This window comes from Lathamus discolor, chromosome Z (genome assembly GCF_037157495.1).
Source record: "Lathamus discolor isolate bLatDis1 chromosome Z, bLatDis1.hap1, whole genome shotgun sequence".
Lineage (NCBI taxonomy): Eukaryota > Metazoa > Chordata > Aves > Psittaciformes > Psittacidae > Lathamus > Lathamus discolor.
Genome location: NC_088909.1, coordinates 110,174,552 through 110,200,589, shown reverse-complemented (window position 1 = coordinate 110,200,589; position 26,038 = coordinate 110,174,552). Strand labels below are relative to the sequence as shown.

Below are 26,038 nucleotides of genomic sequence, written 5' to 3'. Positions count from 1 at the left end.
AGCTGATGTGGGACAGGTTGGACACTGGGATGGAGAAGTCTCTGATTTTGAATGTTGTAGTGTCAAAGACTCCAGCCTTAAAGATGTTAAACCCCTGCTGCTGTGTGCAGTGCCTCCAGCTTCTCATGAACAGCAGAGAAGTGGCAGCAAAGGATCTGCCGGGCTGGGATCAGGGACCTACATTCCCCATTGCTGTCTTAGCATAGTGGTGTAATAAGGGTCAAAATTTGAAAGGGCATCTACTGCAAACCTGCCACAAAGGGGCCATGAATATTTATTAGCCCTGGCATAAATCTATCAACTTCTTTCTTAGTGCAAGTGATTTAAACCTTCCTTTTTTTTTTTTTTCCTACCCTCTCCCCTTCCCACAGTGGATCTTTTGCATGTTCCCCATCAGCGTGGGTGTGGGCACAGGCACAGGCAATTTTTTGTGTAAATATTTTCAGATACTCGGGTGCCTTGCAGGATTTTGTTATAATTTGAAAGCTTGTCTAAAGCTTAATTTTAATTGACTTCTGAATCTGAACAAACATAAATGTTGTAGAAAAGCACATCCCTTGTGCTTTTCTTGTGTTCAGCTGTTACTTAGCTCATCTATTTCTAAGGTACATAGAATACAGATTTTGCTTTGAGTTATTGAGTATTAAGCTTTGGTCTGGTTCTGTCTTGTCATGTGTATCACAAATATGAATCACAAAAAGTCACATCTACCAGCGCTGCAGCATACCTTGAGTCTGTAGAGGATTTTTCAGATGCTATGTCTTATCTCTGGGCTGTCAGCTTATGTCTTATCTTGGTTGCTTACCCAGGTTTAACATAAGCCAGCTGGAGGAATGGCTCCGTGCGAAGAATCTGCAGGAGAGTGGAGCAGCACAAACTTTGGAGCCCTTGATTCAGGCAGCACAGCTTCTGCAGCTGAAAAAGAAAACTGCAGAAGATGCTGAGGCCATCTGCTCCTTGTGCACATCACTCACAACCCAGCAGGTAAGGAGCAGGGCAGAGATTCATACCACAGGATAACCAAAGGAATGGGAAAGGGTGGTGTCCTGGTGCCAGCTCTTCAGTGCCTGGACTCAGCGTGCCATTCCAACAGTGGGGGCACCTTGTCCTTTTCAGGGCTACTGGTAAGTACTGACCCCTGTCAGTGGTGGTCACAGCAACGGCTCCACTCCATCCAGCACTGATGACACTGGAGCTCCAGAAACCTGCAAAGTTGAAACACAGCCCCAAAAAGTTCATGATATAAGTCAGACACTTGGAATTTTAAACCCACACATTGGCATTTCCCAGGGTCTAACCTGGCTAGGTCTGCAGGATGCCCACCAAAGATCCATATTTGGGGCAGGAAGTTGATAACCACCCATGTAGGCTGGTGGGATCTGACCTTAAACTATAAGACTAAGTTCCAGAAGGATATGAACTCATGTTTTTTGCTGCTGGATTGCCTGGTCCTCATTTGATAATGGTGTAGAAGGAAAGAAGTGAGAGGTGTGAGCTGATCTCCAGTTCTTGGAGATCCTTTCTCCTGTATTTCTGTCTCCCTGTCTTGAACATGTGTTCTTGAGAAGCTGACGGGTGGTAGTGGAGGAGCAGAAGTGTGGAAGCTTCAGAAGTCTTGCAGAGGTGACATCAGAAGTACTGGGAAGTGGTCACCTGTGTCACTGTGTGTCAACCGAACAGAGTCCCTGTGTAAATCTGTTGTTCAAGTGTATTCCCAGTTGACAGACTTTGCCATAAGAAGTAGCTTTTATAGGACTGTAAAGGCTTACCATAGCTTAGAGTGGGCAAAGGAACACCAGGATGATATTTCTGTTACTTCTGCTTCTCAGTAGTGTCATGGGAGACTTGTTATCATAGAATCAGAGAATGGTTTGAGTTGGAAGAGACCTTAAAGATCATCTAGTTCCTCCCTGACACCTTCCACTAGACAGGGTTGCTCAAAGCCCTGTCTAACCTGTCCTTGGTTATGGCCATAGCAAGATAACCTTTTAGTGGTGCTTTGTATTCTTGAAAAGTTTGGTTTCTCATGATTGTCTGTAATCCTATTTTGTTTTCAACAGATTGTAAAGATACTTAATCTCTACACTCCAGTGAATGAGTTTGAAGAACGTGTGACAGTAGCTTTCATTCGAGACATACAGGTAAATTTCAAGGGCTGTAAAATGGAGGAGATAGTACTAATGACTGTATTAAGTACTAGTCTGTATTAAGTCATTAACAGCTCGGATGTTTTGTAATAGGCATGCTGCTGCATGTTGTCCCAAATTTAGTGCAAGTAAGCACATGCTTACTTGCAACATACAGCTGCAGGGATAAGTGGCCTGTTAATCACAATGAGCAATAATCACCCATTTTCCCAGCTCAGCTAATCCAAAGTTCTTCAGTAGCAACACAACACAGAAATAAGGTTGCAGGAGTCAGCGAAGCATCAGTGAAATGGAGTTACTTCAGAGACAGAAGACAAAAAATGGTAACTAAAGGAGAAATAAATAAATGAAACATGAATACCTTTTAATGCTCACAAGGAGGAGGCAGGAAAAGGAAATGGAAATATGTTCAGCTACTCCGAGAATATGTCTCTGTCACCAAGTAGGTGAATCAAAAATTTTTGTACTGCTGCTGCTGCTGTACAAGGCGGTCATGCTGTTCCCAAGCCCTGTATCTTGCTTTGTGGTCATGTACAAAATGTATTTGGGTTCTTCTGAAGCAGTGTTTCCTACAGTCTCTGTAGAAATTACTGTGGATATTTGCTGAAAAGATGGCTGTGGCATTAGAGAAGAAAAGAATTCTCACCTTTTTTTCTGTGGTATCTCTAGAATTGTGTACATTCTCAAACTTTTGTGATGTTAAACATGACAAATGCAAAGAAAATGCAACAACTGATACTATTTTCTCCCACACCTCCTACAGATGCACTTGCAAGAGCGAAATGACCCTCCGCAGCTGCTGTTAAACTTCAAGCACATGTTCCCAGTTTTGTTCCCGTTCAACCCATCCTCCATAACCATGGACTCTATCGATCTCCCCGCTTCTCTCAACTTGGAATTTCTCAATAAAGTCTGAAGACAGTATAATTAAGCCCTACTCTCATACCCACAGATCTCCAGCAAAGAAAGAAAAATCCTGAAAGGAATTTAAGTAGCTCTTTAAATACAGACCAAACAGGATTGTAGACAAACCAATACATAGTGATAATTGGATGCTAAACTATACAGTAAAACCAGACTGATCTGTACGTGATGTTGGGTTTTTTTTTTTGTAATTTGCAGCTCAGAAATAATGATATTTGAAATATAGATTTATTTCTTACTGTTTGATTTTACACTCAAAGCCCATAATCATCTCCAAAAGACACTAACAAAAAAGAATGGGGAGTGGGATCCCCCCTGGTTTCCATAGATGTCTAAGAAGAAACGAGAGTTAAATCAAGACCAAAATCTGAGACATGCTTGCCTCATTTAAAGACATGTAATTTGTCTGATAGGTGATTTTGTAGGTATTAATCATGTGACAAGCAATTCTGCCTCCTGTTCTTGCTACTAACCCTATCACAATAGTGAGTTGAGAAAGTCAACTGCAGAAAGCGCAAGTACGTATTTATCATGCTGGTTAAGGTTATGGGCTTGGACACTGCTTGTTTCCACTGACACAGAATTTGGCACAAATTCTATGTTTAAGAAATGCTATTGCTCCTCCTAAATGCATCCAGTGCATCTGCTTCATGGGAAATGGCAGTTCGGACTTTCTTCTGTTACCAAATTTACATTAGTGACTTGAAAGCGTTTTGTTCTCATGAAATTATCTTAAGACAAGGGACTGTCTTAGGCTTCCTGGTTTTAGTATAGATGAGCTTCACCTTGATATCTGCTATTGCCTTTTCCCTGTGTTTTTGAAAGTCAGAAACTTTCATCCAGTGGCTATTGAGGTTCTTCTACTTACAGAGCCTGTGTCAGAATTTCATGCATAGATAAGATGTGCTAACACAGCCCAATTTAATCATTAGGTCTCCACTTTGGTTCAGTGGGTTACTCCTAGCTCTAGCAGGACTGTGGAAAAACTCTATTCAGTTCAACAGACATCTGGAATTTTACCAGCTGTGCAAATACAGTGGTTACATAAATGAAGAATACATAAAGTTCTGAAATAAAAGGGAGTGGATAAGCAATGAAATGTTTTTGTTAACACAAAAAAAATTGTCAGTGTGTTAGTAATGTAAGATGTTTCTTTAACAGTGAGCATGAACTCTTTGTCTACAACAAAATTCAATGAGCAACTGCAATCAGTTCAAATTGTTAGGCTTTTTTATTAACCTAACTTCTAAAACAGACCAACCCCCTGATCTCACTATGTAGACACTGCAAGGGGCCAGCTCCTCACAGCTGTCATTGATTTTTCTCAGTACGTACCATGACGTTGGTGAATTCTTGGTTTCTGCGGAGCCACTTTTCTCACTGAGATGGGGAAAAGCCATGGCTGAGTAATGTGCTGCAATGATCCTAATAGTGATGGGTCTGCAAAGTGTTCAGTGGCAATCCTTCTACCGGAGCTCAGCATGCCAAAATGCAGCGAAAGCCCCTCTCATCTCATCACCTTGAGCTGTTTCCATAGTGCTCTTGTCCAAGTGTATCTGAACTTTGTGGTTGTGGTTCCTGAAAAAAACCCCACAAACTTCTTATCATCTGACTGCTTTTAGTTGGTGTAAGTCAGATCCAAATAGCAAATTTATCACCAGGTACCCTATCTGCTCAGAGGATTAAAGTAGGTGAAGTCTTGTAAAGATACACTAAATCCTGCCGTGCTGCAGTCATATTTTTAGATAAGCATTGTGTTTTGATTTAAACATCATGTATATAATCAATGTATATACAAACTGTAATAGGTCCTGTATGTACTATATATGTATATTGCTATCCAAAAAGCACATTTTTAAAGAAAAAGATGAGTGCTGTGAAGAATTATATTGGTCTGCGCCGGTGAATAAATAACCTTGCTTCAAACAGACCATGGTTTAGCGTGGCTGTTACCAGTGAAGGACCAATTTAAGGCCGAGAAATTATCTTTGCCCCTGTCACCCAACTAATTATAGAATAAAATTGATTTCTTGTGTGGCACCAACACTACCTCCAAAAGACAGTCTTCGAGCATTGCATCTACTGCTTACATTCAGTAGTGCCTTCATCTCCCCTTCATATATATAAGGGTAATGCCACTGTCTTGTGGTCTATGCCCAGTGAACCCGTGCTCTTCTGTCACCCACTCATCTACCATACTTTTATTTCTTACACCTACCTCTCTCCACGTTTGCAAATGAATGTTTTTGCAATGCTCGCAATTTAATTTTTTAATTGTATCTTACTCCTTCCTCCCTCCACCCCATAGTAGTAATCACCTAAAAATTACAGAAGAAAAAAAAAATTATTCAGAGGAGCATTCAGTCTTTCTGTAAAACTGTTTAAACAGAGCTATTTTTCAGAATTCATCTTAGGCCAACAGTTTCCTCTTGGGCTCTTCAAGTCTCTACCTCTCTCTGATGTAAAGTGTTCAGGGTACAATTGACAACAGATTGACTAAAGCAATGGTTGGCGTGCAGACAAAATTACAGGTTGCTGCAGAACCCACTTCTGCCACGATTTTGTTGCTGACTGCAATTGTGAAGTGTGGTTAATGGCCTTCTAGGGGATAATGGTCTTTCACTGACATTTTCAGGATCATAATTTATACGTAGAGACTTTCTTAAAAACTCTAGGTATGTGTAGATGGCAACTGGGATTTAACGTCTTGATTGGTGATAATGTAGTTTATCAATTAAAATCCACCTGGAAGAAGACTGTCTATGAAATATCTTTAATATATGTTATCTTTTCTGATAGTTGTTTTCAAATGTGAATTTTGTTAAATTGCTATGCTCAAGCATGCCTTTCTTTCCTCAGATTGGCACTTCTTTATTTAAAGAGCAAATCTAACACAAAGCATGGCTTTGAGAAAGCTGGCTGTTATCTGGATCTGTTTTTATGTTTAGATATTGACTATTAAGTTGAGCATTTTCCCGCTGTGTGCCTTTAGCTGTTACTAAGGTAACTGACTTCTCAACCACTGTTTCTCCGAAACAAGCATTAAAATGTGGGGATATTTTTATTGTTCTCTCATAAAAAGTTGTCTGTGGATTTATAAGTAAGCCAATAAAATCTCACTCTGCAGAGGTCTGTAAAGATGCTTTTTTCCTAGTAAGTTAGAATCATAGAATCATAGAATAGTTAAGGTTGGAAAGGACCTCAAGATCATCTAGTTCCAACCCCCCTACCATGGGCAGGGACACCTCACACTAAACCATCCCACCCAAGGCTTCATCCAACCTGGCCTTGAACACTGCCAGGGATGGAGCACTCACAACCTCCCTGGGCAACCCATTCCAGTGCCTCAGCACCCTAACAGGAAAGAATTTCCTCCTTAGATCCAATCTAAAAAAGTTCCTAGTAAGAAAACAATGCTGACCAGTACTGGGTTTTTTTGCATGTATAATGTATCTCAGAGAAGTGCTATTAGGAATAAAAACCCCAAAACAAAACAAAACCACACCCAAAAATGAAACTCTAAAAAAATCCAAAAAACAAAAAACCCACAAAAAAACCAACAAAAAAAAAACCCACAAAAAACAAAACAAACAAAAACCCACCAAAAAAACAACAAACCCCCCCCCCCAAATCACACCAAGCACCACCACTATGAACCCACCATTTCAAATGCGAGGTTCAGGCTGTGCTGTCCGACATCCAGGGAAATGTACGTGTTAGATTTTCACCAGGAACTTGCTTTGAAATACTCAATTTATGCATGACAAATGTCTTTTGCTCATGTGGTTTATTCTGCAGTCTCTAAAATGACTTCTTTGTGTCAGTGAAACAGTAATGGGGGGCATGTTTCAGAGTTTTAAGTGCAGCGGTCACTTTTCCTGGTACTTCAACTGAAACACTGTGATCACTTTTCCAGAGGTGACCCTCCCGTTGTGTGATATGCAAAAGAAAAAACTGAAAAAAGAACATTTTAAGCAACTATTCATTTTCCTCCATTTTCAATGGTAAGCGAACAAAACTGTGCAAACATACTCTTTCTGACTGTATTCAACTGAAGAATTAGCATTTTGCCATTGCATGGAAATATAATGGAATCACAGCATGGTTTGTATTGAAGGGACCTTAAAGCTCACCCAGTTCCAAACCCCTGCCACGGGCAGGGACCCCTTCCACTGGAGCAGCTTGCTCCAAGCCCCTGTGTCCAACCTGGCCTTGAGCACTGCCAGGGATGGGGCAGCCACAGCTTCTCCGGGCACCCTGTGCCAGCGCCTCAGCACCCTCACAGGGAAGAGCTTCTGCTTTATTTCCAACCTAAATCTCCCTTGTTTCAGTTTAAACCCACTACCCCTTGTCCCATCACTACAGTCCCTGACGAAGAGTCCTTCTGAAGGCCATGAGGCAAGTCCTGCTCTCCTCAGAACGACTAAAGGTGGGAAACAGGAGCAGCTGGGCCACCAACCCTCCATTAAACCTCCATTAAACCCCAGGGGAGTGTTCAGGGGGTGGGTGGGGATCACCTCACCCCATCATGGACATCGCTGCCCTCAGGGCTCCGGGGGTTACCCCAGCCGCCTCCCGCGACTCTCAGGTGCCTTCCTCAGCCGCCCCCGGCGTGCTCAGCGCCGGCTCGTTACGGACCGCGAGGCCGGCCCGGAGGAAGGTATAGGACCCGCGCCTCCCGTCGCCGTTGCCAGGCCAACACCTCGGGGTCCGCTTCCTCCGATTCGTCAAAGCCTCTTCCAGGAGTGGGGCAGGAAAAATGGATCAGAGGAGAAAGACATCAAATTCAACTCGCAATTAAATAAAATAAGATTAATTAAGCGTGCTCTCTAGGCGTGCCCGCCCTCCTCCGTCCCCAGCGTGGCGAATGTGCGGCGGGTGAGCTAGGTGGGGCAGACGTCGGAGCAGAGAGGAGCAGAGCGGAGCGGTGCGACCATGGCTCTGCTGCGGGGTGAGGGCCGGTCAGCCCGCCCCACCGAGGGGCAATGGCGGGGGGGTCTGACTCTTCTGCTGAGGGGAAGCGGGGCTCGGCCTGTTTCCGTGTGTGTGTGTGGGGGGGGTTCTGCCGTGGGCCGGAGGCAACGGTGAGGGGTGGTGGCGCGGCTGTCCCGACTGTCGTCCCGGGGGTGGTGGGGGATGCCTCCAACATGGAGCCTCTGGAGCTGCTTTTGGTCCCCTCCCCTGTTTCCCCCTTCTCCCCCCCTTTCTCCCCCCCCACCCCCGTACTTCCCGTGATGATTTTCCTTCCCGTTGTCATGTCAGCATAAACAGCTGGAAATGGAGGCGACCCTTCAAAAAAACACAGCTGGAAACGGGGTGCGGGTATCAGTCCCCTCTTTTTTGAGCTCCCTTTTGCTAAAGAGAATAGTATGTGTTTGGCTTCCTGTGGCGTTTACGGTACAAACCAACCTCTAGCAAAGGGTGAGGATGTGTGTCCCGTGTTAACGGGCAGTGGCTGGAAGTCTTTAGAAGTGGCGCTTAAAAGTGGCAGCGACTGCCAGGTTCTTTAGTTCCATCCACCCCTCGCTTGTGTTTGTTTGCATGAACAGTGCGGGATCAACTCAGTGTCAACAGTTCCTCAAAGTGTTTTCTGTAAAGAAAAGTTCTTTCTGCTCTACCTTGGGCCTCTTAAAATTAGATTAAGACACCCTTTAATACCTGATTTGTTTAGAAGTACCATTGAACTGTACTGAAATGGGGATTTTTGTCTATTTGATGGTGCTTTGCTACAGTCTGCACTTAAATAATAACATACCTGTAAGTTGTGGTTTGAAGTTTCAGTCCCAACAGCCTGTCAGGTCAGCGCAGCAGTTAATTCTGTATTGCTTTTCTGAGCTGGAGCAGCTTTGCCCACAGTACTTGCTTGATGTTTATTTTCTCCGCCTGTTTCATAATCTTACCTCTTGCCATAGTATTTTTCAGAAGCTGTTTTTGTGCCTTAACCTGTGGGAGCAAATGATTGTTTTTTAGGCCTTTGGAATAAGACTTGACAAAATATTTTCATACCAAGTGCATTTGAGAAATGTTGGAGGGTTGGAGAAAGTTGCAGGCCTATAATAGCAGATCACCATTTGGCAGCAAAACAGATTTAAAAGAGGCCTTGAATTGTTTGGTAAGGATTCAGACTGTCCTTTGCTTTCTTGCCCCAACATTTACAGATTCCTGTGCAATTTGTAATACTCTGCTCTCACCCAATGTTTATTATCACCTTGTAAAACTGCAGATGTTGCAAGTCTTGCTGTGGTAATGCAGGACAGTACCAATTAATGGAGATTTAAGAAGAGCTGGGCACAGAACTGATCCAAATGAAAACTAGCCCCTCGTTTTCCACCACCTCTGGGTTAGTCTTCAGGTGTCTTGGTTCCGTGATCTGCTTTGGTTTACATGTTGGCTCTGTAGTGCTGTTGAGAAGTGGGCAGCAGTGAGTAGCTCAATGAAAGACTTTGTTATCGTGAAAGGATGGTGTAAGAGCAAAGTTCCATCCTTGCCCCGGTACTGTTCGTAAGGCAACAATGTTGTGTGTGTGATTCAGCAAATAATGTGGATTACCAGCAACCTGGCCAAAAGGGAGGAAAACAAGTTCATTTAACTTGGCCAGGTCCCTGAGCTGACTTGCAGCAAACCTGTGTAATGAGCTTGGATGGCAAAATTTTGGGAGACTGAGGGAGGGATGTGGAAGGATGATTGTCAAAAGTCTGCTTTGTCACAAGGAAGATAAGGTTAGGAATGTAAGATAACCCTTAAGAGAGCAAAGGGTCTTTATTTTACCAATGTTGTTAACATTTAACGAAGACTCAAATTTAACAATCCATAAATTATTGTTAATACAAGACATCTTGGATAGTTAACTGAAAACTATTAGTATAAATTTAAATCTTTCACCTTATTACTTGAGAGAGTCAAGGGACTAATTCTGCATGACACGGTTGATAACAGTGGTTTTCCATAGACACAAATCAGTTAAAGCATCCTCAGCCTTGTTAAAAAATCTTGTAGGGGCTCACACTTTGTGTTAGTAGTTTTTGTCAGGGTTTTTTGTTGTTCATTTTTAGTATGTACAACCAAACTAAAACATGCTCAGTCAATGGATTAAGAATTGTTTTAGATTAAATTAAATTACTTGCTCTCAGTTGCATGATGATAGATTAAGAATGAAAACTGACAATGGATGTAGTTTACAGGGTGTGGATGAGGAGTCAGTTCTGAGCATTCCTTGCAGACCTGGGTACAGAACCTTCTCTGTGATACCAGTTTTGTTACTTTTCAGACCTCTCAATATACAGAGGCCTCTGCAATGTCTATGGTGTTCCCTCTGTGCTTAAAAAACCTGGAGAGTGGACTGTTTGGAGGTATAGTATCTATTTATTCCTTGGAGGAAATGAATTTTGCTTCTCCCAGGTTTTGACTAGTTATCCTGTCAGCACTGCATTTTAAGGGAGCAGCAGTAGAGTGTTTAGCAAAGATTTCTTTCCAAGGTCTTTGGGGTATCCCAGAAAGAAGCCTCAGCAGCATAAGGATGTGAGGGTGACACACTAGTTTGCTGTCTACATGTCTTTGAAAGCGACATTCCATGGTCATCCCTATCCTTGAAGCTTCATTACTTGCTTAGTCCACTTTGGGGTACTTCCCAGATGATCTTAAGTGTACTTGTTCCATGTTTCAGAACCTGACATTGTGTTCAAGCCCTTGTCAGTGGGACAGGCTTGACCTTCACCAGTTTGGAAAGTCCTTTTCTAGAAATTGCTGCCTGGGCTCCAGATACACGAGTAGCAGAGGAGTACTCTCTCCCTGACAAAACAGGCAAAGAATGTGGATCTTGCAGCCTCTAACAGCCTGAAAACAGTGTTCATGAGCAGCTTAATGAACATTTTCATTTGCCTTCATTCTTTTATCAATATGTATCTTTCCAGCGTTACTTAAAATAACTCATGGCAGCTGTAGAAAAGGGAGGTGTGAACTCTCTTGTTCAACTGGGGGAAAGTTCACAGGCTGCCTCCTGCTTGTTGCTGCACATGGAGACAGAGACACGCAGTCAGTAATGTTTGGTTTAGTTCAGAGACATCTTTTCCCAAGCCAGAATTCACATAGACTGCTTCTGGCCAATGCCTCAGTACACAGGTGCTTGCATGTGCTCTCCTGTCGAAAGGGAGGGGATTCTCCCCTTCTATCTGCAGTCCTAAGTCCAGCTCTGGGGCAGCAACGCAAGAGGGATGTGGAGCTGTTGGAGCGAGTCCAGAAGATGCCACGGAGATAGGTGGATTTAGATGAACTCTTAGGCAGAAGCTTTTCCCTGTGAGGGTGCTGAGGCCCTGGCACAGGGTGCCCAGAGAAGCTGTGGCTGCCCCATCCCTGGCAGTGCTCAAGGCCAGGTTGGCCACAGGGGCTTGGAGCTACCTGCTGTAGTGGGAGGTGTCCCTGCCTGTGGCAGGGGGTTGGAGCTGGGGGAGCTTTAAGGTCCCTTCCAACACAAATCATTCTATGATTCTGTCAAAACTCTGTAATTATTCCCAGAAGCTGGAAGGCTGATTCTAATACAGTTTAGATGGCCTGTATAATTCTGGAAATAACCCAAAGTTTTTGAGTAGAGAATGTTTTTCCTCTTAAGTTAAAGGAGTCAAAGTTAAAATGCACATAAAGTTTTTATTTTTTCTTTTCTTTCTGAAAACTGTTTCAGGGTATAAGCCAAAAACATGCTGATTTTTCTAGGATGAGGGAATGGCCTCTTTGTTTTTCAAAAGAGCAGTTCCTCACCTGACTATTTCACAGGTGCCCACTGTGGGATTCCATGGATGTTACTTTCATCCTTTCAGTATGCTAGCACTCACGTCTGATACGGTGTTCAAGCCTCCATTGTTCAGTGGTATCCGAACTGTCTGTTCTTTATGAAAACTCTTTGTGTAAAGGAGGTATTTCTAGAATCTTCCCAGCTTTCCTATCTGACCATTAATTCTGCATACCTCCCCTGTCTAAAGTATTGCTATATCCTATGCCTTATCTTGAACTGTGCGTTCACATTGCCTATATTTATGAAGTTGCTTGTGAATGTAGGATGTCGAGGCTGACTTGGTGAATTTTTGTTTGTTAGCTTCTGCACATCTGGGTAATTCTTGCTTGTCTTGCAGGTGTGTTCATTGTTGCAGCAAAGAGAACTCCTTTTGGGACCTATGGAGGTTTGCTGAAGGACTTCACAGCCACTGACCTAACAGAACATGCTGCTCGAGCTGCACTGGCTGCTGGCAAGGTGTCTCCTGAGATCATCGACAGTGTTGTTGTCGGCAGTGTCATGCAGGTTGGTAGCATGGAAAATCTGCTGGTTGGTAATGACTTCAGTTGTCTACTTCAGTATGGTCCTATAGATAGTTACCTCTGTTTTGCAGCCAAGAATAAACCAAAGGGTTGGAAATGAAGTGACGTTTATAGTGTAGTATTTCCTGTTCATGTTTAAGGGCCATACCCCACATGATTTGTGATAGTATTGAGAGCAAGTCTTAGATTTCTCTTTTAGTACAAAAGGTAGTTTAAACTACGACAAGCTTATGTTCTAAAAAATGTGCATTCTTCAAATGGTTAATTGCTCTTCCCTGGTACATTTTTGCTATTTTATTGACTTGAGCTGTGTAACTCAGCTCTGTAACTGTACAGTAACAATAACTGTGTAACTGATTTTTCACTGGATTATATAATCTCCTGTCTTTCTGGAGACTGTAATTTGAGTCCATTTGCCTTGAGTTTTCTATAGATTTTTTTTTTTGACTGAATATGAGTTTATTTTGAGCTGAAAGCGTACATGCCTTGATTGGCAGAGACATTGAGACAATCATATCTTTTCCAAAGAGCTTGTGGTGTAGATGCGGTTGTATGCAGGGCATCAGCATTGCAAAACTGCAGTTATCCATATATCTAGGTGAGGGTCTTTGTTTTAGGCGGGACAGCAAAGAGCATTTTTCATTTGGTTTTTATTCTGACTTCATCATTGTTAAGGGTGGCACTCTTTATTTTGCGCTGTTTGAAGGGTGCAGAAGAAACAAAATCCTGAGAACTTTCACGATAACTGAACAAGTATGCAGTATTCCTTCTTAAGGATTTTCATCCTAAAGAGTAGCTTTTGGTTATTCTGTCTCCTATAGCTAACATCTCAGCTTCTTTATTCAACTCTTTTAGATTTTGTAAGAACTGTTTGAGGCCAAGAAAAATGATACTGCTCTTGTAATGCTTTCACATGAAAAAATACAGTTCTCCTAATAAAATGTCTTTTCATGTTGAAATTTTTTTTCCTTTGCATCATACTCCCCCATCCCAGTAGATTTTCTTTTTTTAGTCCTGTATTGCTTTTAAGTATTATTTGATGAAGTTTAAATATTTAAGAATCTGTAAACATTTTACACTCCCCTTCTTCAGCAGAAGCGGCTTGATTGATTTTATATTATTTTTTCTTCTGAACTTGTATTGACACATAGCATTATGCACAGAATTTTTTGTCTTTATAAAGCCTATTAGCCTAGGGCATGATCCCCAAGAGCATGTGTTCTCTCTGGAAAAAGATCCATTGCAAGCCTATAGCAGTGCTGTTAGAATTTTTTATGCTGTTCCTGTGCTCATTGTCATCTGCTGACTCAGTAGCTGAAATACAGTAAGCTAATTGGTTTTGTTTCATGTTGGAGCCTGGTTTGTTAAAGGAGTGGGTTCTGAAGTGTTTTGTTTGCAGTATTTTGCTTTTGAAATAGAAATGTGGTAAAACTGTCTTTGAAAAGCTTCAGAGGAACAAGATTTCATGTTAGGTCAGGCCAGTGTCCAGTTAGAACACAGTTACAAAATTTCACCAAGTGGATATGAAGCAGCAATGTCATCTCTGCATTTTCCACACTGGCTGGTTTTGGGGACCCTTCCACCTGTTAGTCTGGGCAATTTTAATTTACCTTGAAATATTTTTTTCTTGCCAGGCAGGATCTGCTCCTAGGTCTGTTGTGTGTATGCTGTTTTGAAAACAAGAGATAAGTGAAAACATAAGACTCAAACTGCTGACTTCAGTCTTAACGTCTGAAGGCCCATTTTTGGCCTGATTTCTGACTTTTACAACACACAGTTGCCTTAAAAAGCATGTTAAGACATTGGCCCTTTTTGATCCTATAGGATGGTGTCTTTTTGTTTAGCAGGATTTCTGCTGTACACTGTTGTATTTTTTCATGCTCTGTCTTTTTGTCAGGACTTTTACTCCAAAGAAATTAGAGTGTAACGAAACTTGTTTGTTCTGTCTGCAGAGCTCCGCAGATGCAATTTATATTGCAAGACATGTTGGTCTGCGTGTGGGGGTTCCTGTCCCAGTTCCAGCCCTCACTGTCAACAGACTTTGTGGCTCTGGTTTCCAATCCATTGCCAATGGATGTCAGGTATAAAGCTGTGTATTTCTGTATTAGTTGTAACCTTTATCAGTTTGTTACATCAGACAGTTAAAGAGAGAAGAGGCTTGTGTAGAAGTGTGGACTTTGTGCTTGGTATGAGTAATTACTATTATCCCATAACCCAGACAGGTTGCCCAGAGAAGCTGTGGCTGCCCCATCCCTGGTAGTGTTAAAGGTCATGTTGGATGAGAATTGGAGCAACCTGGTCTTGTGAAAGGTGTCCCTACCTATGGCAGGGTGATTGAAACTAGATGATCTTAATGGTGCTTTCCAGCCCAAACCATTCTATTTTTTGATTCTATGATTTTTGCTGCCACTATTAGAAAGTTCCTATTGCCCTGCATGTTCCTGTGTCAGAGTTCAGTCTCTGCAGATTCTTACTTTGTGGCTGGATTTAAAGATCATCATTACAGCTATTTTGAGTTTAACATAAGGAATGCAGCTGATGTTAGCCAGTGAAATAGTGTTCAGCTGTGCAATAGTTGCATTCTGTGATCCTGTTTGTACAAGTTGGAATTACTGGCTATCAGAACCACAACAGGAGGCTTTCACCCTTTGATCATTGTATAGAATCTTACCTACTAGCTATATTAGGAGCATCCTGTGTTTTTTGTGGGGTTTTGTTCCAAGATCCAAAACCTCTGATGGGTTAGGTAATTTGTAGAGTCACTTCTTTTAAAACAGAAGAAAATCAACTTCTCTTTGAATGGTTGGCCAAAACCACTGAGTACTGAGCAGGATGCTATAGTGGTATAGAGTTTTTTATTTATTCATACAGACCAGTGGTCTATGACACTAGCAGTGGTCTAGACTTTACAAAATTAAAGGGTATTTTGTAGCTATTTGAGCAGCCACAGAGTTGGCTTTTGTTCGGGTGTTTTTGCTGGGTTTTGGGGGTTTTTTTTTGTTTGTTTGATTGGTTTTTTACTTCTGAAAGTTCCCAATGGCTAGAGAATCGTTTTAGGTCTGATCCTCCAGGAAAAAATGTGAAAGACAATGTAAACTTAAGGTTACATGTTTACAATAATATCCACTTGGCTGTTTTTCATAGTGCTTTCTGCAAAGGCTATGTGTGTGTTGGTCTTCACTGAAAAAAAGTCTACTGGAGAATTTGACCACTTATATTGGAAGTGTGGTTGTGAGGTCTTTTCCAAAGTTGGCCTTTCATCAGTGCAGCTAATGCTTTTGTATTTCCCTGGCACACAACAAAGCTATAGCTTCTGTTCTGAGCTGCTCAAATGTATACAAAATTTTTGGTAACTATAGGAAGCATCTTGGAAGAATCTCATTTGTATGACTACAAATCAGTCATGCTGATTACTAAGTAGTTATCTCAAATGCAAATGAAGGTCACTTCATCTGCTTCCATTCCAGTACACAACCAACCTTAACTGCCCACCTGACTGAACTATTTTAAAGATTCATAATTTTTGAGTGACCTTACGGTGTGCTTAATAATCAGGACTTTTAGGTTGTGTTGAACTAATGTGTTTTGGGGGGTTATTTTGGCAGCTTGCATGTCTAATGTTTTATAAAATGATGTCCTGAATTTTTTAGATTTGTAAGGTCTAGTTTCAGGCTTCATGGTTTAATTTGTGTTCCTTTTGAGAAGATTGGAAGCTCAAAAAGAAAAAGCTCAACCATCTGTGAACTGATCCACACAAACATGCAGGTGCTTAATGGCTTTGTTCCTCCATCCTGTCATTTGTGTGCACCCATATTCTCTTCCTTCATCATTGGTATAATCATTCCTTACTGAAATGAGGAAGAAAGAGCATGTCGTGAAAGAGTCAGACCCTAATCTTAATAGAAGGGTGAACCCTTCATAAATGTACACATGCCGAAGCTTGAATACATTCTCTGTTTGTGGCTCTGTAGGCAGTGAGGTCTTTTTCTAAAACATTTGTTATTGTCTTACAAAACCAGCAAACTCAATCCTAGATCTGTTTTGTTTTTCTGTTAACAGGAAATTTGCCTTAATGAATCAGAAGTTGTTCTGTGTGGTGGAGCTGAAAATATGAGCCAAGCACCGTACGCAGTTCGAAACATTCGATTTGGAACTAGATTGGGAGCAGACCTCAAGGTCTGGTACCTTTTATTTTTTTTTTCACCTGTTTGTTTGTTTGTTTTATTGTGGGGTTTTTTTCCTCTCATGTTTACACAGCAAAGTATCAGGCTTGTAGATACTATATCCTTGCAAATTAAAGTACTTGAGATTAGATCCAGATTTAGTTATTCCAGGCATGAATCAAGTATTCAGACATTATCATAAATGGTAGGTTGAGGCAATTTTGTTAGGCATGCCAGTTTTCTAGCTTACCCAAACCCATGTTTGAATTCCTGTCCCGTGTTAAATGTATCAATAAACTCTTCTGCACAAAACTTACTTCACTTGGTACATCCCATTGAATTACTGTATACAATATAAAACCTTGTCAGAGGCTGTTAAGTAGAGGCATACAATTTAGGTTAAGCTAGTAAGGCTAGCAGTGGGTGGACAGCCTGGTAAAGAACGTGTGTATCTCCAACTTATAAGCATCTCTTGATTTTTGAAGAGGAAACTTGAATTTAAATACATTGATAGGTAACTTATTTTTGCATTTTCTTCTGAAGACACATCCTTAGTGAATACTGTGGGAAATTTGCAGCAGGATCCAGCTCTGCTCTGATATTTTTGATTTACTCAATGGGTTATAACCAACATCAAAATGCTAAATTAGGGTATTTTAGTCTTTCAGTCCTTAGGGTTTTTTTGCTATTTTTCCATTGTGAAGGTTTTGAATCTGAAATATCAACTCTGTTCAGTGAGTCTTCTGTGGCACTGTGACTAAGTCTCAGATCCTGCAAAGAAAACCTTCACAAGTTTGCTGATGTACTGAGTCTCCTTAGGTGCCACTGGGTTCTTATCATGAAGATAATTGACTTACACAGTTGCAGGTGAATGGGTGATTGATCTTGCAGAACTTTGCTGGTCACAGAGAGATGGCAAAACCCATGTGGACTTACTGGGCTTGCCTGTGTCAGGTTAAGTGAAGTTAAACTTGGGTGTTTTCTCACCAGAGAGGTTTTCCCTACAGGAATCTTTGGTCCCAGTAAGGTGATTTTCCCTGATAGTAGAGAAAGACCTGAGGAATCAGTAGGCTGCTGTGCCTTTTCGTAGCTCATCTTTCCCTTTTGGTAACCAGAAAGACAGGCATGTGTTCTCATAGGTCTCTAATAAATAATTCATGCAGCAGTAAAATACACTGAAATGATAAGACTTGTAGTTTTTTTTCCAGATCTCTCAAGGCCACATGTGAGTAGAAAGAACCGTGCTAGAGCACAATGTCTGTTAACTGAAATAGCACACAAGAACCTGCAGACTGTTTGCAGTATATTCTAATTTAAATAAAGTATCCATAGTTAACCTGAGTTAATTTTACAAAGAGGCATTAGTTTCCAAGAGGCTACTGAATAATTAGAAACTGTCGATAATAAATGTTAATACTGCTGTGCTTTATAATTTTCTCATGTTCTGTGCAGCTGGAAGACACATTGTGGGCAGCTCTAACAGATACACATGTTAAAATACCTATGGCAATTACAGCTGAAAATCTGGCTGCAAAGTACAACATCACGCGAGAAGACTGTGACCGATACGCTTTCAAAACACAACAGAGATGCAAAGCTGGTTAGTAAGTTGAGGAATTGAAGTGTTTATATAATACTAGTTTCAAATCTAGAGGTTTTAGAATCAATTAAAAGCATGTTTAAGTTTTTTGTAGCTCATGCATCTTGGTGTAATTTGTCTTCTGATTTTCAGGTACTGTAAGTAAAGCCCTCTGATCTAAATCCTTTTCCTTTCTTTTGGAAACCTTGAACAGTTAGAGCAGATGGAATCTGAAGAGGGGATACTTGTTCAGGACCTATTTAAAAACTGTTCTCTAGGTGGTTTCGTGTCCAAAGCCATAATTTAGAGTCATTTGATTCCTGTGAATTTGGTTGATAATGTAAGGAGGATGGTAAACCAAAAGTCACTAGAATGTGTAGTGATTGTACTGGGACCTCAAAATGCATTGCAACCCGAAGGTGAACCTAAGAAGGAAAGACTTTGGTATGCTTATAGATTCTAATGATGCTGCTTTTTAACAGCTGCTAGTCTCGAAGGAAGATTTTGAATTTTTACAGTGTGTGCAGCAGTGTCTTTTGTAACTTTTCTTAGTCATATGTTGCATTTCCTGCTCATCTTGTTAGCTACCTCCTGCCATTCCTCCAGCTTCTGTTAGAAACTCTGCCCCTGAAGAGGCTTTTGCTTCTTTCTTGTTTTCAAGGATTCTGCCTTGCTGTTTTCATGTCTGCTTGTTATGACTAGTTAATCTTATTCCACACTAAAGAGAGAGTCTTGTGGTTAATCAGCAAAGAAAAAGATTTTATAGAATTAACTGAGAAGTTCAGAGGTAGCTAAACAACGTCAGATACGGCAATTTCACTGTCATAGTTCTAAATCCCTTAGAGTTCCATTTGTGGAATGGTTAGAAGAGGCTGGGAGTCTTGGTTTAGTTTTGGGAGATAGGAATTGTTTTGGTTTTATATCTGTGTGTTCATATCAACAGCGTGAGCATGAAAGGTGGTGTTTCGATGCCTGAATATTGGCCACTAATGTCGCCTTAGGTGATGTGGCCCTCATGTGGGCATTTTAGGTAGCTACAACGTCTTAAATTATTTCAAGATGCTCAGGCAGCTGAATTCCATTCTAAGATCATGACTTGAGTTGAGATCCTGTGGGGGTGCCCCTTGGACAGGATTTTAATTGATATACAGTAGCTTATGCTGGTTGTCAACAGAGAAAATGTGTCTTAGGATTTTTTCCACATTCCTCTCTGAGTGAGGCTTACAGCTTCTTGCCTTCTGGTGAATGACAGAGCTGTAGAAAAAAGCAACAATAAAGGGGAATGTGTATAAAAAAATAAATCTAGTTATTAAAACAAAAGAAGGAAGAATAGTTCACTTATTTAAAGCTGAAATATAACTTCAATATTTGAGACTTCCTTTGGAGAATCTTGAGAATGTATTTTTAGAGTTTTTGCTCAGTTTCTAAAAAAAAAAAACCAAACCCGAACAAGCAATAAAGCACCAACCAGCCTGTTTAGGCAAAATAAAGCATAAACAGTACTGTCCCTGAACTCTTGGCTAAAATAGAGCAGAAGTTGTGTGCACATGAAAATAGGATTATTGGTCATGCTGTGCAATCAGCTTGATATTTGTATCAGACTCTTTATTTTCCTTTTTGTGGTTGCAGCTCATGATGCTGGTTACTTTAATGCTGAGATGGCACCAATTGAAGTGAAAACCAAAAAGGGGAAAGAAAGTATGCAAAAGGACGAGCACCCCAAACCCCAGACCACTCTGGAACAATTGGCAAAACTCCCGACTGTCTTTAAAAAGGATGGAACAGTCACTGCTGGGAATGCTTCAGTGAGTACGTCAAAGCCTTGGGTTGTGAAAGTGTCACCTTTAAGGTTCTCCAAATTTAGTGTCACTGTATTTATGTCTCAGTGAGCCGCCTTTGGCTATCAGTGGTGTCTCGTGACAAAAATGATTTCTAATTCTGCAATGGAATGCCCCTGCTTGAATGCTTCAGCCCCAGGATGGCAGGGGATCCTTCAGTCTGCTTCTGTGTCCTAAAATTTGGTTCTTTGGATTGCCATGTTCTTTTAGTGGGGCATTGACAGTTCCTCATCAGGCTTGAGTTACACAGCTGGTACCTGCAGTGGCTGTGTACAGGCACCTTCTTTTCTTTGTACTTTCTTTTGGTGGCAGTGATTACTGAATATTTGTTTTACAAATCATGCATTATGTTAGGTGGCTCTATTGCTGATGATCATCTTTGTACCACAATTAGTATCCTCTAGTCCAAACCATATTTTGTTCTTACGCAGAGTAGACTGGGTGCTTAGCAACATGTTATTACAGACTGTTCCTCTTACAGTCATTATCTTAATCAAGTGATTAATGATCTTTGGGCCAGAAGGACCACTGTGATCATATAATCTGCTTTCCTGCCTAAAATAGATCATAGCCACTGTAAGTTTGAGTGTCTGTAAAGCATCTTTTATAATTTCTAATACATGTATTATACAATATTAACACTGTTCTTGCTAGTCAACAGAACTATGTTTCCAATGTAAGGGAGACTTTTAAGTGGCAAAAATGTATTTTACTTTTCTAAAACACTGAAATTAATTAAACATATTTATTTAACTTTTTTTCCACAGTCCACAAAATAGTGAGATTGTGGTTTGTTGTTTTGAATAAACAATAATAGTATTGTCTGCTAAATGTTGATACTGGTGTCTTGGACACAATTGTTTTATGAGGGGCATACTTAGTGTAGTGGACTTTTTGTTTGATTTTTTTTCCTTCTACTAAGAATGCTTTTCTCTCTTGTTGCAAGGGAGTATGTGATGGAGCTGGTGCAGTCATCATTGCCAGTGAATCGGCACTTAAAAAGCACAGTCTTACTCCTCTGGCAAGAATAGTAGCATATCACTCATCTGGCTGTGATCCTTCCATAATGGGCATTGGTAAGTTGCAATAAGGCACATTATTTTATAGGATCAAGCAGCACTAAAATATTCTTGTATTGGGCATTCTATGGAAAGAAAGAGAGACTGCAGTGTGCTGAGTCTGGAGGCTCTGAAGATGCTCATGTAGCTTACTACAGAGAGACTGTCCATTCCTCTGCATCACTCCCCCCCTCTTACTCAGAGGGAGTGACTTACTCCTCAGTTTGGCTGAAAGGGTATGTGCAGTGCCTGACTTACAGCATTAACACTGAACTATAGTCTCCCAGGCACCCTTTTTTTCCTCCTTTTTTCCTCTCTCTGTTAGTCAAAAAAATAGGTATTTCCTTAATGTTTTTTAAAACACGTTTCCTCCTGAAATTCACTTTAGTTTCCCAGCTTTGAAGCTTTAAATCCCATTATTTAAATGGGCTACTATGAGTTGCCTTCTCCACCTGTTGCTGAAGGAGTATTGTCTAAGTGTACACTTTTCAGCAGTTACTCAGTTGCTCAGCCTAAGATGGGATTCCAGGTTACACATCTGTTCAGATATTATTTTGGCAAACCAACTCTTTTTTCAGTCGCATATTTTATGCTTCTTAATCAAGTAGCTATTAACACAAACAAACCTTCAAAGCCAATCCAGACATCCCAGGATTTTCCCTTCTGTTTAGTTTGTAGACAGTGTTGTATCCCGGCATCTTTTCCTTTCTGACATTCTGTTCAGAGAAGTCATTGTTGGCTGGTTCCATGTGTCAGTAGAAATGCAAATGAAGCATTGTCAGATTTGTTTTCTCGATCAGACTATCTGACTAACACAACCTTCAAAGCAAATGTAGAGGGAGGATTTCTTTCGCTAGACTTCATGCTGTCATTGTGCTTTCTAAGCTAGCCCATTCTTTCAAAGTCAGGCAACTCTTTTAGCTTGTTTAAAAACTTCATAAATCATACGGAGAAACATTTAGTATCCCAACTTCTTAACACCAGAGCTTGTCCCCAGCATCTCAAAAAGACCAGAGGAGATTCATCGACATGACAGCAACAGATCTGAGAACAGGAGCTCAGTCTAAGCAACTGCTCTTTCACATACTGATAGTGATGAGGAGTCCTGCTTCACAATGTCTAGTGAGAGAATTCATTGTTTTGAAAGAAAAGAGAGAGGGAAAAATGTCTGCTTGGCTGTCATTAATGGTCTTTGTATTGTCCACATGAGACCCGCCCGTTACTCTCACGGGTAACGGGCATTCTAAAATCTGTAATGAGATGCATTTAGTTCAGTATTAAGCAGCCTGAGGCTTTCTGATAATCCACTGAGCTTTGAACTGGGCCCCTACTTTTAATTTTTCTGTCTCTTCTGTTGTTTACTTATTTTTATCTATTTTATTCTTTGAGCTGTGAGTTTTCATCACCGATTTTTGGTAGTGAGATAGCATTTAGGTTTGTTAATGTTCTAGGACTGGGTTTTTTTGTCTAATGACCAAAATGGCCATCTAACATCTCAATATCTTTGTCCTACAAGCAGATATCTAATTAACCCTTTCAGATTCTCTTTGAGTGTCTCTTTCTTTAGGTAGCTGAGAGATTCATCTCCTCTAGTGGGTTATACTAGGTCATAGGTGTCAGCTTTCTTATTGAAACAGTTTTATGGCCAAATTCTGTAATATTCCCAGAAAAAATCTTAACTGACTTCAGTAGCTGAGACCTGGGTCCAAGGGAGCATTTTATTCTTAGGGATTTTTACTAGATTTTCAGATAAATGATACTAAGAAAACCAAAACAGCAATACCATAACTAAGCACATGACCAGCAAATTCTAGAGCACCCTGCCTTTTTCTGTTTTGTATACCTGGAGGCTGCAAGTTGTGAAGAAAGAATAAGCTGAGCCAAGAGTACAGGGAAAGAGAAAACCTCAAAACTGTCATGAAGTTGTTCTATTTGGCTGGGGACTGTCAGTTCTCTTGACTTGAAAGCTATGTCTGTGTTTACCAGCTGTGCAGCAGTAGTGACACTTCTGACTTTCCCTGGCAGTGTGTTGAGAAGGCTGCCAAATAGTTTTGAGATTTAGGAGTTCTATTACTACCTAATAAAGCAGGTGAGTGGCATATCCAGAATTCATTGGCTGCACAGAGGCTCATGGGAGGAAATCTGATGAGGCTTTATGAAACTATCCTATGTATGTCATGTTTATAAGCTTTTATTTAGTTAATTTTTTATTTAAGTAACTGTGCATACGATTTCCAACTAGGCCCTGTACCTGCAATTACTGAGGTTCTGAAGAAAGCAGGATTGACCCTGAAGGACATGGATTTAGTAGAGGTAAGGAGTTTTAATATGAACAATAAGGTTACTCCTGATCTTTTTAGCAGAAACATTCCACTCATATGTGTAGCCCGCCATCACAAAGTAGGTGTTTCTTCATGTCTGGAGCCTGTCTGACCTCTTTCCATCTAGTTGCTACAACAGTTGCACAGTTGTTAAAATAAAAAAAAAAAAAAAGAAAAAACCCCCAAAACCTTAGGCATGTGGATGTGGAAATGGCATGATAGCATTCCATGGAAAAAATCCTCATGTGACATGAAGTTTTACTCTGCTGGCTGGACTGTTAATGTTTAAGTTAATCACACTTCTCCATTTGTGACCAAGGCCATTTTTAATCAGAGCAATGGTTTTTTTATGAGCACACTGCATCAGAATACAACATGCTTTTTTTTTTTTTTTTTTTTTTTTTTTAAATATACTGCATGCTAACTTTGTATCACATGTGCCAGGAGGTTTTGAATTTACATTGTCTTGGCCTGGCAATTCGTATGTTGTCTGAGTATTCTTTTATATGTTTCATATTTTTCTCAATCAAAATGACCTGGACAATAAATAAATGAGGTGCACTTTGTCTTGTGTGCACACATACTACGAGTCAGACATGAACAGTTTGTATTGTTCCTCTGGTGTTTTAGGTGAATGAGGCATTTGCACCGCAATACCTAGCTGTCGAAAAGGTTTTGGGCCTTGACCCTGAAAAAACCAATGTCAATGGAGGTGCCATTGCGATAGGTCATCCTTTGGGAGCATCAGGCTCACGGATCACAGCTCATCTGGTTCATGAGTTGAGGTATGTACATAGCCAATAGCTGCTGGTAGTGAATGCAGTGCTGATGTGTTTACCCATGCAAAAGATTCTCGGTGTGGATGCTGTGTGACTAAAATCTTCCAGTTGACTGGGTTAAAACTCTGCTCACTGAAGTACACTTTGTTACCTTTGCGCAGTACTCCAGGTCCTGCAGTTTGCCTCATATTCCATTCTGGTCTCATTGCAGGATTTTTGCTTCCTCTACATCTGATCCAACCCCACAGTAGGCAGTGGGAAGCTTTCTTTTTTTAAAATGGCCTTTGAACGAAGTCTGTTCTTTTCTTAACAGAGTGCATTTAAAAGTCTTTGTCATCACCTTCTTTCTTCTTTAGTCCACTTTCAGAAATTTTGACTCTTTTTGGCTTGATATGCTCAACACCATTTAATCTGAATTTTTCAAGTTTCTCCCCGACCCCAGGGCAGAGATCACTCTATCTTTTTGCTTGTACTTGCAACATTAATGTTCAACCATAAAGCTTCAGTTAATTTGTACCTTGCAGAAAACTGTTTCTTGGAGTATGGCTGCAGAAAACTTAGCTTTAAAATACTGCCTTGGCAATTAAATCTTGTCTTATTTGCACCACTCATATTACGTGTTGAAACCGCAAGTATCCTGTAATGTTATTCTTTCTGTTTCTAAGAACAATATAACATACAGTCTTTCAAATGGCTAAATACATTCAAATGGCTAAAGACTGACATGTAACTCCTTTTTCTACAGAAATATTTCAGTCAGTTGAGGTTTAATGAGAATTTTCTAGAAAAAGAGCGACATACACTCTTAAATGTCATCTTTAGTGGTACCAAGTTGATGGCTAGTTTCCTTTCATAAAATCAGGACAACAACTACTGTGGTTTTATAAATGTAAATCACTCTCACTGTTTTTACAGGCGTCGTGGTGGGAAATACGCAGTTGGGTCAGCTTGCATTGGCGGTGGACAAGGTATTGCTATTCTCATTGAGAACACAGCCTGAGAGATTCTGGAGACTGCAGTGTTGCCTGACTTACTGATTCCCTGAGAAACTCCTGCGTTTTGTGACAACAGAGCATCACTGCCTGCCTTCACTTTGTGCCATTCCTGCAAGGTAAAGGAATAGCTGAGAAGTCTGAATTCTGAACAAAAGGATTCATTACTGTCTTTTTAACTAAAGGAAGTGTAATAATTTCACACTGATGAAGTATTTTGTACAACCCTCTTTTCAATCAAAATTAATGTATTTCTGTAGGCGAAATGATTGTTTTAATTTCCTGAGGAAATTGTCTGTCAAACATTCACCAAAACTGCCTTAAAATAGCAGTCAGTGTAGCTTTTTAAGCAAGTTTTGCTTAAACTCTTCTTATTTCAGTTGCTGCTGCTGTCTGGCACGTGTGCCTCTTTTATCATCAGGAAATGTTAAAATTTAATTGGAGACCTGAAGTATATACTGATTGTAGATTGATGGCTATAACCTGTACCCTGCTGGTTTACAAGGGCAAATAAATGAGCAAAAGCTGAAATTTCCATTGTGCCTCCCAAAAGAACAATAAACGCAAGAGGGAATAAAAGGGCTTGGTGTTCATTTGTTTGTTTATTTTAAAAGTAGATCGCTGTGGGAATTGTTACTTTTGGTAAGTCAGTGCTTGTTTTTGGAGAGACTGTTCTTCCTGCCTGAGGAATAACTGGTGTTGACTAGGTAGTTTCTAGAGAATTCTAACAAATCTGCCAGCCTTCCAAGTTGTATTGTGTCTGCATACATCCAGCAACTCATATCTTAACTTCCTCTGATAGTACCATCTGTTATCTCCTGGGTCATTTAAGGTGGGGCTGTGCTTAGCTAATCCAAGAAGTGCACATCAGAGCAAGTTATCTTGCCTCTCACAGGCAGTGGAGTTCAATTTATGAATCATTCGATGTGAT

The 26,038-nt window shown here is 40.7% G+C and overlaps 2 protein-coding genes and 2 long non-coding RNA genes across 7 annotated transcripts in view; 3 read left to right on the top strand and 1 right to left on the bottom strand.

The window, feature by feature from the left end:
* The window catches only part of MYO5B (myosin VB), a 157,490-nt gene extending 151,291 nt beyond the window's left edge, over positions 1-6,199 (top strand). For all 3 annotated transcript variants that reach the window (XM_065663542.1, XM_065663541.1, XM_065663543.1), the window contains 3 exons: positions 810-984; positions 2,061-2,141; positions 2,911-6,199. In XM_065663542.1, coding sequence (XP_065519614.1) covers positions 810-984; positions 2,061-2,141; positions 2,911-3,063 — 409 coding nt within the window. In that variant the 3' untranslated portion in view covers positions 3,064-6,199. The remainder of the gene's footprint in view (positions 1-809; positions 985-2,060; positions 2,142-2,910) is intronic.
* LOC136005761 (uncharacterized) lies at positions 3,055-8,214 on the bottom strand. Of its 2 annotated transcripts, XR_010608874.1 has the most exons (4): positions 7,594-8,214; positions 6,733-7,025; positions 5,290-5,389; positions 3,055-4,649 (listed from the first exon to the last, which is right to left on the bottom strand). It is a non-coding gene; the product is annotated as an uncharacterized LOC136005761 (long non-coding RNA). The 2 variants fall into 2 exon arrangements; XR_010608875.1 differs by lacking the exon at positions 5,290-5,389.
* Positions 7,920-25,686, top strand: ACAA2 (acetyl-CoA acyltransferase 2). The gene is made up of 10 exons (XM_065663544.1): positions 7,920-8,022; positions 12,194-12,360; positions 14,330-14,458; positions 16,437-16,553; positions 17,993-18,140; positions 19,749-19,924; positions 20,904-21,033; positions 23,258-23,328; positions 23,967-24,121; positions 25,031-25,686. The coding sequence occupies exons 1-10, from the start codon at positions 8,007-8,009 to the stop codon at positions 25,113-25,115; spliced, it is 1,194 nt and encodes a 397-aa protein (XP_065519616.1). The 5' UTR covers positions 7,920-8,006; the 3' UTR covers positions 25,116-25,686.
* On the top strand, positions 8,126-10,409 carry LOC136005762 (uncharacterized). Its single transcript, XR_010608876.1, has 3 exons — positions 8,126-9,183; positions 9,295-9,411; positions 10,339-10,409. It is a non-coding gene; the product is annotated as an uncharacterized LOC136005762 (long non-coding RNA).
* Positions 25,687-26,038: the final 352 nt, after the last annotated feature.

Excerpts from the sequence above, each read along its gene's own strand:
- ACAA2 (XM_065663544.1), top strand. Across the intron at positions 12,361-14,329 it reads TTGTCGGCAGTGTCATGCAG|AGCTCCGCAGATGCAATTTA; the intron begins GTTGGTAGCATG and ends TTCTGTCTGCAG. Across the intron at positions 18,141-19,748 it reads ACAACAGAGATGCAAAGCTG|CTCATGATGCTGGTTACTTT; the intron begins GTTAGTAAGTTG and ends TTGTGGTTGCAG.